General features: G+C 41.6%; 1 protein-coding gene across 1 annotated transcript; it reads right to left on the bottom strand.

Moving 5' to 3' along the window:
• Positions 1 to 6151: 6151 nt before the first annotated feature.
• On the bottom strand, positions 6152 to 13404 carry LOC148402050 (target of Nesh-SH3-like). Its single transcript, XM_088368094.1, has 18 exons — positions 13145 to 13404; positions 12154 to 12333; positions 11226 to 11294; positions 11023 to 11155; positions 9910 to 10091; positions 9731 to 9783; positions 9490 to 9529; positions 9211 to 9270; positions 8710 to 8757; positions 8405 to 8635; positions 8250 to 8339; positions 7973 to 8182; positions 7733 to 7838; positions 7542 to 7621; positions 7412 to 7441; positions 7180 to 7338; positions 6983 to 7105; positions 6152 to 6912 (listed from the first exon to the last, which is right to left on the bottom strand). Exons 1-18 carry the CDS (start codon positions 13230 to 13232, stop codon positions 6797 to 6799), a joined length of 1998 nt encoding a protein of 665 aa, XP_088224220.1. The 5' UTR covers positions 13233 to 13404; the 3' UTR covers positions 6152 to 6796.
• Between the last annotated feature and the right edge of the window lie 268 nt (positions 13405 to 13672).

The raw sequence follows: 13672 nt of genomic DNA, 5'->3' as shown, positions 1-13672 counted from the left end.
CTGGAATTGTTTGTTGTTTCTGCTGCGGGGATCAGTTTGTCTGCAGGGAGGTCCGAGGGGGGTGTGGACTGATGCGTCGAGGGGGATGCGCTCTGAGGGTCAGGGGGAGGGATAGTGGTGGTGGTGGTGGTGGTGGTGGTGGTGGGGGGGGGGGGGGGGGATTCTGGTGTACAGGTTGTGAGGGGGCGGTGTCCTCCTCCAGGATCTCGACGAGATTGCTGAGTAGAAGCAGATGTTGAGTTTGATGACATCATGACATCTTGGGGGTTTCCTTCTCTGCTTGTGTGCTTTGTTGAGTTGCTTAACTGTGTGACCCTGTGTTTGTAGGGGGGGAGCGGTGTGTACATGTGTATAAATATTATGACGGTGTATGAATATAACATGAATGTGCTCGCTTCTGGGACATCACATGGAGGAATGTCAAACAGGCTACTACAACAAACCTAAAAGAAAATGAAATGTGATGAACTGTTTTTTTCTGAAGTGCAATCAGTGTAGGTTGGCCCAAACCCAAAGTCAAAACAACGGGGGGTGCTACACAATTTATTTTCTTCAATATTACACCTATAAAGTAGTATGCTCCCACTATCACACTGAGTTTTTTGTTTTGCCCAGATGTAGCTCAAGCTTGTTGTTTTCTGTGTAAATCCACTTTTGAACACTAGATGGCAGCGTCTTATTGAGTTTTCCATTGAGTGAGTCAGAAAGAAGACTGTTATTATTATTATCATCATCATCATCATCATCATCATATTATTATTATTATTATTATCATTATTATTATTATTATGTTCCTTGGCTGCTGCTATCCAGTTTTCTATAACTCTGCCCATCTCTCTGTCTTTGCATTTCAATCTACTCATGAGGCAGATCTTAAATTCAGTTTGAGGTTTCCTCTCTTAGAGGGAGTTTTTGTTTGCCTCTGATAACAAATTGGTTATTCCTGTCAAGTTCAGTTGTTTTTCCTTTATGTATGAGGAGTGTGGTTCTTGAACTCATTGTGTAAAGTGCCTTAAAGTAAGTCTTGTGGTGAAAACCAAAAACAATTGGAACTAAATAATATGAATAATAATATTCCTTGCAATTCACAAGTTGTTTTTTGGTAGTTTACAGATTACTATTGTTGAAGCAAATCACTCAAGAATTCTTTGTATTTCTGTAGCGTACGTTTTTACAGAATCGACTTACCGCCGAGACTATGGTTGTTTCACAATTGGCAAGGTGGCTACCACTTGGGCTACGTTCGTAAATCATAATGGTACTGCTCATTTTCCATTCACACATATTATGTTCCAGCCAAGAATGCCCCCATAATTATTGCCTGCATTTGAAATATGAACCGCAGATTTTTCCAAATACATTATAGCCTGTCAGACAATAATACATGGATGATTAATCCTAAAAGAGTGTTTCAGACAAATATCAAGGGTACCTGTTTTTACAGGTGCAGATCTCGTGCCTGCGTCAAGGCACCCTTTGTTACTTATGTTCAGTATACGTATATGATCGTCCTTAAATGCTGTTTCACTTGCTCAGTGTTTAGAAATTCCCACATGAGCCTTGAAAGACCAGCAGGTGTTTCTGCAGGAACATCTACAAATGTGGTCGAAATAGATGGTTCTTGAGACAGTTTCAAACTCCCCCGAGATCACTACGCCCCCGTCCCATAAAAATACACATATACATAACTTGGACTCTTTTACAGTTTCAAGATTCCCCCAGATCCTTCAAAGATCAACAGTTGCATGCTTTTGCAAGAACCTGAGCAAATGTGGTAGGGACACACACTGTTCTCAGACATGGTTACTATTTTGGTTATTTTTATCACTGACAAAATGCATAAAATTTGACCCAAACAAATAGTATGAGAGGGTTGAAAATAAGCAATTAGAGAAAATGGCATGAGGAGTAATAACTCCTCTAGTTTCATAAATTCACCACTTCAACTCAACCACAACAAGCTCTAACTAGTTGTGACGGCAAAGTGGTTGCAAGTTCCTTTGACAAACTTGAATAAAACGATCTGGCTCTTGCACACAAAGCCACCCGAGACAAATGAAAGAGTCTTCCGACGCCTCCACAAGGGTCTTGACAGCTTTTCCAGAAACCGCCAAGACAAAAGTATTTTTTGCAAAAAAAGAAAAAAAAAGGCCTCTGCTTTTTGCTTTACAGTAATAACAATCAGTCATTCTCTCCACCAGTCACCAGATGGCATCCATCATGGCAATGGAGCTTTTATTGTGAGAACGCGGGAAACTAAAACGCTGCGAGAGCGATATCCATCTTGTTGTCTCAAGGGACACACGCTGAGAGGAATTACGTTTAATGAGAAACGAGGACCGTTTAACTCCACGTAGAAATGGAAACAGCACTGCGCGCCACACACATAAGAGACACACTATTGTGTGCATACACACCACATGCCCCCCACTTAGACTACACATTCTACAGATGCTACAAAAGTAGCCACAAAACACTCCATTTGTGTTTGCAAACAATGATCAGACTCAAATCACAATTATTGATATTTTGTATAGTCTTTTGGAAGATTCACTCAAGACTTTTTACGGATCTACGGAACCTCTGCTAAGTATTTATGATACTCAACATAGACTTGAGCTACTTTGTTTACAATTAAAAATCTGAATTTCCAAGGGTGTGTGGCTCTTGTTTTGTTTCGAAAAGAAAATATTTTTTGTGTGGTTGCACTTATTAAGCTTCATGTCTGTTGTGCGTGTACTAGTGAATATATGGAAGTACCGTATTTTCCGCACTATAAGGCGCACCGAAAGACCTCCGATTTTCTCAAAAGCCGACATTTCGCCTTATAATCAGGTGCACTTTATATATGAACCAATATTGAGCCACTACAGCAGGCGTGTCCAAAGTCCGGCCCGCGGGCCAAATGTATATAGCTTATATATGGACAAAGTTTTAAAATGGGCCATTCATTGAAGGTGGGCCTTATAATCCAGTGCGCCTTTATATATGGATAAAGTTTTAAAATGGGCCATTCATTGAAGGTGTGCCTTATAATACGGTGCACCTTATAGTGCGGAAAATACGGTAATAGGCAAGACAGACATTGGCTTTGGAACAATGAGAAAACTGTGACGTTAGTAAAGCTAACTACGGTGCAAGCACCGAGTGCATAGTAGCTAAAGTGCAAATTTATGTTGTTACTGAGCAAGATCGTAAAACTTGATTTATGACTTATTTAACCCGATGAATGAATTGACAATGAAATTTAGTACGACCCGACTCAACTTGCTCAGGTTACGCCACAGTGAGGTAGGACTTGTTCAAAATTTGAAACTTACTGATGACTTCCACATACAGTGTGGGACTAAACCACTACTGTTAATAATACGTAATTTTATATTTCTTTTTTTTTTTTTGAGGGGTTGGACCTGTTTGTGTTCTTCTGGCAATTCGTGATACATTCAAGGATTTTTTTTGTTACATAACAAAGCACAGCTGCAGCCAGTTAACTGGCCAATAAATGTTACAGCGGTGTCACACGTGAGGCCCCACCAGTACTAAACTTTAATGTCCATTTCTGGCTCCCATAAAAAAAATCTTCCACTCACTTGTAGAGTCAATGTGTCGTCCGGTTCCATGACTGGATGATCTGAGATGTTAACAAACTCGTGTCAACAGACCTGCAGCTTCACTCATCGGTTTGTGGGGGTGGATCCGCATGGCGACTGAAAAGGAAATTAGGAATATGAGAGTCAAACATGTCTGTGTGGGTCCTTTCCAGGCAGTTCCCCTGACCAAGGAGCTGAAAGGAGATCTGGTTATCATCCCCAGGTGCAGAAGCAGTGGAGGTTCTCAGGAATAGGTTCAAAGTAGACCACAAATTTGGTGGTGGGAACTAAGAAAGGGTAGATACATTTCCCCTTCCAGCCTCTCCATCCAAAAAGACAAATTTCTGTAATGTGTCTGTTAGAAAGTAAACTAAATAGAGGGATAACTCTTTTATAATTTCATGCTTTAATTAAATTCACTTGCTGCTGCTTCGGTTATGCTCGCCTTGGTCACAGTCATACTGTAAACAAAGAAGAGCTAGCGTTAGCTCGTCGCCATTCACAAGCAAATATGAGCTGTTTTTACAGAGGATGAAGAATTAATGCCTGTTAGCATTGTAATATTGTCTGTTTACATGTCTTGCTCCTCCATTTGTGTTCAAATATCCATTGCTTAAAGGTAAATACCAGAGTCTTTTTCTACGCAAGTGTCTGTATTTCTACTTAAGTACAGAGAGTGAATACTTTTGCCACAACCTACACTGGCCATTCACTGAGAGGTCACCTTTGCAAGTCGCTGCAAAGATAATGACAATGCCGCATCGCTGCGCTTGGATCATTGACCTGCGCTGCGATTGGCCTGATCTGCCACAGGGTCTTCAGGAATGCTGCTTGCCGCACCCGTGGCCAACAAGCTTAGACGAGCACGAAGGAAGATGGCAGATTACATAACTGGATTTGATGGGAAACAGCTTGGCAGCTCAAGGCTGCACGTCCTATAAATGCCGCCTCAAGGTACAGTTCCAGTCAAAGAGTCACCACATGTCCAAAAAACTCCATCCAAGGATGTCAATCAGCCAGAAACTTCAACGGCTGAAAATCTTGTTTTGCTTCTGTTTTAAATTTCACTTGAAGCAAGTCTAAAATTTTCAAAATTCAATACTAATGTGAGTATTGGTATTGCATCGATACCAAACGGCTAGTCTCGATTCTTTCTTATTCCTATGATTTTGGTTATTTTCAAATAATGTGTACAGTGACGGACTTGATACGTTAAGAGTCATTTGCTTTGTTTGAGCTTTTCTATCTACACGATATTGGTTTATTTTTGTGGCACGACATAAAATATACTGTCGGACTGAGAATATACTTGAAGTTGGAGTGTGAGTGTGGAATTTTATTCCTCTTATCTTCTCTCTGACTGGCAGCGGAAAGGAAGCCTAACAATGGTAAATAAGGTTGCAAGGATTATCTTATGTAACTAATCCAATCAAAACAAGCTCAAAGAAGGTGTCTGGACTAAAGGAATTTAAAAGAGGCAGAGACTAAGAATATGCAGATTACTACTATGTACTTTGTACAATGCTATTTAAATCAACAACACTGGTTTTTCCATTGAAGGTAGTTGGTCACAGTTAAGAACCCAACAAGAATGTTTAATTTGCTCAAAATATATTGTTTAATAGCACAAGCAATTCAAAATAGCATAATATCTAAAAGTATAGGCATCGGCAATACTGGCACCAATATTTACTTGATTTACTTGATACCAATATCTCAGTTCTATTTAACGAATCACTGGGTCATCTCTCCCGAATCCACCATGCATTTATACTGTCATGGAATTATACTGCAGATTTTTGCTATTCATGGTCTGATCTGGTTCCTATCACCTGTGAGTATATTGTATAAAATGTATGTTGGGTTTTTTGCAGCACAAATTGGTGGGAGACAGCATGTCATTTGCTGCTTTTTATCAATTATTTACAAACCTGGAAAAAAAAAACAACAGCTTGATACAAAATCATTGTTTTAGTGGCAGTTGTACTAGCTGGTGGGTGTTTTTTCAAAAGCCAAACTTTTCACACAGCCCCTTCCCCTCCCCCCATTTTGCATTTGATGACTGCAGAATGATGGGAGTTCAAACCAGGGGCCAATGCGGTGCCACTTTTGTTGAAATGAATCATGCCACTCGAGCTTTTCCATGTTTTTTTTAGGAATGGATGATGGCCCAGTGTTACGTAACCGTGACAGACTCAAGCTTACGTCCTTACGCTGACATGATTTCCTGCTGATGTTTTCATTACCTCTCCTCCTGGATTCCCCATTGTGGTAAATCGTTTGTCATCATTTTCCCTTTTAAAAAAATATGCCCCCGCTGGAGGCAAATGTATGCGCTCATTGGCTACTTTGTTTGTTCGAGACATCAAATAGACACTTGGGATTATAATAGCCTTGATGGAACAATTAATTAAAAAAAATATATTCAATAGCTTGCATATTTGAACTGAGGTATTGCTTTTGTTCCAGCACATTATTTGTTAGAATTCTGATCCTTGGGAAAAAAAAAAACATTTACTCAGTGCTCATTGATGTTTGAAGTAAGCGAATATTCCCAAACATTATGAAAAATAATTGAAGTCTTTATTTGTTCAAATATAAACACAACCATATTTTCACACTGTATAAAACCGGAAAAGAGCTTCCGGTGCTTTCATGCCATCAAAATAACATCATACACACAAAACGTATACTTTGAACAATTACAAGTAAATACAAATGACATTCGGAAAACCAACAATTTTTTGGGCAAAAAGTACTTGTATGCAGAAGAAAAGCACCCTGTTGTTCCACTTTTTAGACTTACAATGTTAATACACACGTTTAAAACCAGTCAAACAGTCTTGTATGGTGTCATCTTTAACAGCACCCCGCAAGAGAAGCTGACCCAATGTAGCTGATTTAACATTCTGTTATTTACATGGACATGCATGTTTAGCAAGTTAAAGCAGCAAAATACAAAAGCTTGGCTGCTGCTTTAAGCTACCAACATTTTCAGGACAGTAAATTCTCCGTGTGCCCAGAGGAAGACATTTCTGATGTGCAAATTGCAAATATAGAACTTTCATTTCCACACTGATGAGGTAACGTCCAACTGAGTTTGTTCATTTTAGAGTTCCACATGTGGTAGCCAGCGACACTTGTCACCATGGCAAAGGTCAAATAATGTCCCATAGCAGAATTTGACCTGGCAAAAAAATCATGGCTTACCATTTCCCTGGGATGGGAGTTCCACACTCATACCAAGAGACGTAGCTAATGTGGGAATGTCTGCCAATTGGACCAAAGTGAACAGGCTCCTGTCGCACTGATCGATGAAAGCCTAAATGATAAACATGAGTCGCTTCGAGCTCTTCCTGTCATCTGCGATGCGGTATCAAAAAGGGTCTTACCAGATCTGGATGGCAGCTGGGCTGCACTCATTTGTCGCCCGGTTCTTCCGTCCAGGAACGAATCAACAAACTGGCAGTGATCCTCGCCGAAGCCGCTTTCGTCGCCGATGTTGTAGAATTTACCTGAGGTGCAGATGGATCAGTACGCATGGATCTTGAAGCTGCATTTATTTCCAGTGGCGGTGAAGGAGACTCACCATTTAGCGAGTCGCTCAGGTAGATCTTGTACCGAAGCGAGTTGCACAGCTGGACTCCCACAAATTTGCGGTACCAGGTTCTCTTGATGTATTGTTTCCCATTACAGTCGGAGTAAGAGTCTGCCTTGAAGGGGAACTGCGTCCAGATGGCATCTTTACCTGTCAAGACAATCACATCGTCACATTTGTCCTATACTGATCCCGGATCATTAAAGACAAACTCTGTCCTCACCTGACACGTTCTCGCTAACTCGAGGGTCGGCTGTGAGGACATGAATTGAAAAGAGCACCAATCATTGCAAAACTTCCAGACTGTTTCTGATCAAGAAAAGATGCATATGCAAGACGCAAGTTTCTCGTACCTGACTCGGTGTTGAAGGACACTGGCTCACTGGATGGACCCGTGCCCAAGTCGTTCTTTGGCTTCACCTTAAACTCATAACTATCATAAAGCACAGCACACATTTAATTCCACTTTTGTTCCACTCAAGCCAACGCAAGATAGCTTTTAAAGGTACCATGTGGAGCTGGTTCTGACGGATCCTAAGCTTACCTGCTTTCTGGTTTCAGGTTTTCCACTGCTGTGTGCGTCTGGTCGGTGGTCAAAATGGAAACCTTCTCACCGTCGGGTCCTTTTGTGGTTGAAATGACTTCATACTCTGAAGAAACCACAGGAGTGGCTGTTAGCTATTTTGGACATTATTTTCCAAAGTCTGTCTGACATTATCGACTACTAACTAAGAATGTTGCGATTTCTTTGTGTTTAACTTTTAACACTACGACCGTTTTGCACCTGTAGTGTCATTGTTGGTCTTCTCCCAGTCGAGAATGATGAAGGAAGGACATCCCTCCACCGTTACCACAGTGAGGTTGGAGGGTGGCGACTTGGGCACAGCCGTCACATTGACGTCGCTGCGCTCGTCCTCTGGGAAGAAGTTCAAGGACGATGTAATCGAACATGGCTCGTCCGCTCTCTTGCCCGTTTGGTAGATGACGTGAGGTGCTGCCGTTAGAGAAGGGTGGGATGCTCAAGTCTCGATTCTCGCTGAGTCGTCACAAGAGACACTTACCCACGTAACGCTTTTTGCCCATGGCGTCAACGTCTGAGGTTGGCTGCGACTGAAATAAGTCTGAGCTTTCCCACGATTCTTGTTGAGGGCCTGTAAGAAGAAGCGTCACGTTTGGGCTCAAAATCTGTCCAAGCAAGGGATGCATGATGTTGTACCTTGCGTTGAGGGTGACGTAGTGGTGGTGTGTTTCCGTTCGTGCTTGTTTGGTCTAGCAGTGGTTGGCCTGGCAGTGGTTGGCTTGGCAGTGGTTGGCCTGGCAGTGGTTGGCCTGGCAGTGGTTGGCCTGGCAGTGGTTGGCCTGGCAGTGGTTGACTTGGCGGTGGCCACCGGGACTTTGGGCTGGAGGGCTGCCAGTTTGTCTGTGTGTTTCCGGTCATTGGTCTTTTCTGTGGAACAAAATAAACTTAGCAAACGGAATATGACCAAACAATAGGCGCATCCGGCTCACTTGTCACCTCACCTGATTGGTTGGCTTTTCCAAGCAGGTTTGTTTTCTTGTTGAGAGAGCCTAAAACAGCCAAACCACATCACACGTCACCACTCATCAAAACAAGAATATAACTCACACCTTCCTTATTACATTTTGACAGACGGAAAATCTGTTAGATGTGGAACACCGTTTTAATAATTCCCATCCCCAGTTGAGTCTTTCCCATAAGAGAGTGAACAAGTCACGGCAGAAAGCTGAAAGGTAATAAGGCCTGCAGCCACATTCCTTCCGATTAGCTTTGTGTAAACATAGATGGCGACCACCAAGCTACCAGGTAACATTTGCATCTTGGCTCGACTTCATTTGCAATTTTCAGGAGGATCTTAAAAGTAAGAAGGCTAGCAGCCCAGGAAACATCTGTCCAGCCTCACTGAAGAACAAGCGGGACTCATTGTTGCTACTCTGGCATGGTGCCATGACTATCAACAAATTTGGCCATCGAGTGGTTTAGACTCAAAGAGGTGGGTTTACCTGAACGAGGACGTGTCCACAGGGCGGGCTTGATGAGTGGAAAATCCCGGTGTCCATTCACTTTTGAGAGGAAAAAGAGCAGCGGTACACTTTATACTCAATTACTCCATAGCGTTTAGGTGTTTATTTACATGAGCGAAAATGCAAGCTTGAGATCAGGAAACTGGCAAAACAAAAATGAGCCTGACGCAAAAACTTGATGTTTTGGTTATTGAATAATCGTACAGGCCTGATGTAAACTATTGTGATAAAAGTCAATAATTCTGATGGAGGGGCTACCTGGTCGCGGCGGGAATAGAGCACGGGGCCTGAGAGGGTTCTGAAACACAAAAAACAGGTCGTAGATTCACATTAATAAAAAGATCAAGGTCAGGATCTATGTTTTGGGTATATTTAGGGTGCATGCTCTTAATATAGGCATTTTGCTATTTGCGGCCAGTCCTAAAAGTGCTGCTTCAGTGTATTATTCCAAATAATGCCAGAATAAAATACAAAAATGGTCATTTATCACTTTACCTACCAGTGGCTTCACCAGAGGAAGACGCAATTTAGGTGGCCTCTGTATTTTGTTAGCTGAAACACAAAGGAGATGGACATGAAAGAAAACAAAAACATACCAAGCAAATAAATGAATCAACGTGACTTTGCAGTCGTAATGCTGTTCGGCATCTCATACAGTGAATGTCGTTGGCTCCTTACCTGCCATGTTGGTATTTTGGATCTTGGCTTTGCTCCAGGCACCACTGCGGTCATCCTTGTTGGAACGGACACCAAATTCATAAGGAGTGTCAGGAGTCAGGTTGTCGATGACTGTGTCACTTGTCGGACACGTCTGATAGATCCATTTTCTGTTTCTCTCCCGGTAGCGGATAGTGTAGAAACTAATGGAAACAAGAAGATGTTCCTCAGGGTTCTATCCTCCGCACCTTTTATTTTGTTTTATCCAAGGTCAGGTGGAGACTTGAGAGTTAAAATATGGAAATGCGAACCAGTTGTAAAACTTTCAAGATAAATTTAAAAAAAAAACGCTAGCCTGAAGATAATCGATTTGTAAAATCCCTTTCACATCTTTTTAAGAAGAATGTGGAGCACCTCATCTACAAAACACATCTAAAGTTTTTTGCATTTTGTTCTTTTTTGCTCTCTCATGGGTCATTTTCTGGCAGGGAGACAATGCTTTAAAAATCAAGCTCAAGCTTTCCAACTTCTTCTCCAAGTGGTTTGACAGAAAAGGAAATATCAATTTTTTTTAAGGTGGGAAAAGATGGAAAAAGTGACATTTATAGTAAAGGTGAGGGACAAATGGAACTGAGCTAGAAAAACATTCTTCAACCGAACATCTCTCAGCAGCAGGATCATTGCTGAACACACCTCACATAACATGTGGAAACAAATGTCTGTGATGTAGTGATGATGTACCATTGTGTAGTGTTCCCCATTGCAGATTTGCAATTCACTACTCATGTTGACGGATTGATTTTTCCATTTTGGCTCAAACTAAAAGCCATTGTGTGGCATCTTGCTGTCTCGGAAGAAGTGATGTGTGATGATTACATTAGCATAGCAACAGGGCTAATCCAATAGCTGTCAACTGTATCATATGGTTGACGTTTTGACAGCATATATATTGTGATATGTCACAGCACAATTAGCATTTATATTGAAGTCGAGGAGCTACCCTACCACGAATAGCAAAAATATGAGTGTTAGCGCCCACTGAAAGAGGTTTGGAATGTCTTAAATCTCCTCAAATCATATCAACATGGGCCACAGCACCAAAACAATGTCAGAAAGCGAGGCTGCGGATCTCACCCGTCCTCCAGGCAATCATCCAGGATGTCCCTATCGTAAGAACTTTTCAGATGGTTCCCCCAGGACAACAGCACGGCCGTAGGGCTGACGGTGCCAATCACCAGATTGAGCGGCTTGTCCAAGTTCACCTTTCCTGTGCGCAAAGTGAAAACAAAGTGAGGACTTGCGTCCAACAAGAAAAAACAGAGGAAGCACTCACATACCTGTGCAGTGTTTGGTCACGTCGTTGGGAAGGACCGGCTGCACGGCCACGAGGTACTTTGGCTCTGCGTCTAAAGAAGCAGATGATTGATCTGTTATGGAGAAACTCTTTTCGTAAATGACACATTTCGACTTTTCACTCTGTGTTTTCACATTTCACTCCCGCAGTTCACCCTCTTGGTAACCTAGCAACATGAAACACTTGTAAACATGACAGTCAGTGGAGCACAGCTGAGGCTGAATTAAAATGAGGAGAAACAAAAAAGGCAGAAAAGAAATCCTTCGAGTACATGTGAACATTTCTATCATACAACTTTTCAATACAAATGATTTAAAAACACACTAAACCTTTTTTAATGACGCCACTGACAACATTCTAGAATATTTCTCGTGACGCTACAACGTGTATTGATGGATGCTCCTGAGCACATTTCCTGTTGCTGCTGCTGCGGCCAATGAAATCCATCACCCCAAAGTCATAAATGTAACCTTTTGGTCCTACAGGAATAAAAGTTGGGGAAAAAGGATTCGAGGCAAACATCTGTTTGCTGTTTCCACATGGCTGTTTTAACATGAGCGTAATATCACGTCAGGGTCGCGCATTAGCTATGGCTTTCCTGTAAGCCAAGAGTAGGCAAACTTGTATGTCAAATATGTGAATCTCTATTTGGTTGATAAAAAAAATAATTAAGTCCAATTTACTAATTGGTTTTATTACCTAAATTACCAATGTATTTTACCAAATTTTATTGCATAATTAGATAAATGCTTACTAAAACAAAACATGAAGAAATTCATATTAACTAATCAATTTTAGAGGAAAACATATCTAAAATAATAAAAAAAGGCAGGATTCAATAATGTAATTGCCGAATCTGTCAGGTGAAAATGAAAATATAGCCTAATTTGTAAAGAAGTGTGAATATTTACCCATCTCGGCCTGGTAGGGTATCCCGTTTTCAGGCAAAGGGATGAACTGTTTGGAGGTGAGGCTGCTGCCATAACCAAGAATGTAACCTTCCAGCTTCAAGTTGGGATTCTGTGGCACAAACTTCATGATGATCGTGTCACCGGTGGCGTTGATCTTGACTTTTACGTTGTGGCGACGAACTGCAATGAGAAGGGAGAAGACATCATGGACATTCGAATGCCATAGTGTATAACTACTTTGCTCCTGCACTTGAGAATTAATTTTTTTGATGGCTTTTTATTTTTATCCCTTATATTTGAAAACCTATCTGTGCTATTTAAAGAAATTGAATTTGTACTCCAACTTTCCACCTGTCTGTTTTTTTTCCTGTACGGATCTGTACTTCTGTTTGAACATGATTGTGTCAACTTTTGCCCTCTCTGGCAATAAACTTCCATGTGCAGCAACAGCCACGACAAGCCTGGCATCCTGTTGTTCTTGGCACCACTCTTGACAGCTTCTGACAGCCTTACGTAACTTCAAGCAGAGCGCAGTGAGGCGGACCATGGAAATGATCGTGCACACATCACAATGATCACATCGCTTCTCCTGCAACCTAAATGAGCAGGCATGGAATATAACAATAATATACCAAAATGAACTTATTTTTGCACTTTAAATCCCCATTTGATCAATTGGGGGAAATGAGATAATTAGTTTTAAGGATCATAGATGCCAGCTCAACTGTTTGCTATGTCTTTTTTTTTAACATTCACAACACTTTTTGCAAAGTAGACCTAAAAAAATACTATGATTTGATGATCAAAGCAATATTTTCTACAATAGTTTCATGCATAGAAAAAAAAAAAAAACTGACGTGTATTGTTTTGACCTGACCTGTGTATTATTTTGACTCTGCCCCAAGGAAATATAAAATCTTAATCTTAACAAGTTAGGCCCACACTCATGCTTCATCTTGCGACAAGTGGTCATCATCGACTGATTGCCTACCTCGGGTCCTCTGCGCTGGGATGCAGCTGGGCAGAGCTGCAGCTCCGAGCAGCAGGAGGTGGAGGAGGAGGGGAGCGGTGCCAGCCATGAAGTGAACGGTGAAGAGCTGGAAGAATGCTGAGCAGGAGCAAGACAAAAGCTTCAAGATGTCCTCAACTCTCAAATGACTTTGAGAGTGGAGAGCTATATAGCTGCACCAGGGGGTGTGGCCCTTCCTCAAACATTAACTTTTGCCTCTTGGATAACACTCCCACCCCCCTCATCACCTCCGAGGGGAAAGAGGAAAGTCCCAAAACATGACAAACACACCCGAAGTTGAGGGTCGTCCCCTGGAGAGCAGGGTTGAATCTCAAATTAGTGCTGATTGCGATCACAAACATTCATCATCAGTCCAGATCAACAAGACCACGTGCTGGATTGTTTATATTTTTTTTACTCGTGAAAACGTGGTCGACAGGAGTCGTTCTGTGATGCGTTCACTTTTGAACGACGACCGATGGCAAGAATGCAATGGGCAAATTTAATTAT

This window comes from Syngnathus floridae, chromosome 2 (assembly GCF_059516105.1).
Source record: "Syngnathus floridae isolate MCC-2025c chromosome 2, RoL_Sflo_1.0, whole genome shotgun sequence".
Classification (NCBI taxonomy): Eukaryota; Metazoa; Chordata; class Actinopteri; order Syngnathiformes; family Syngnathidae; genus Syngnathus; species Syngnathus floridae.
This window is presented reverse-complemented; position numbering and strand designations above follow the sequence as displayed.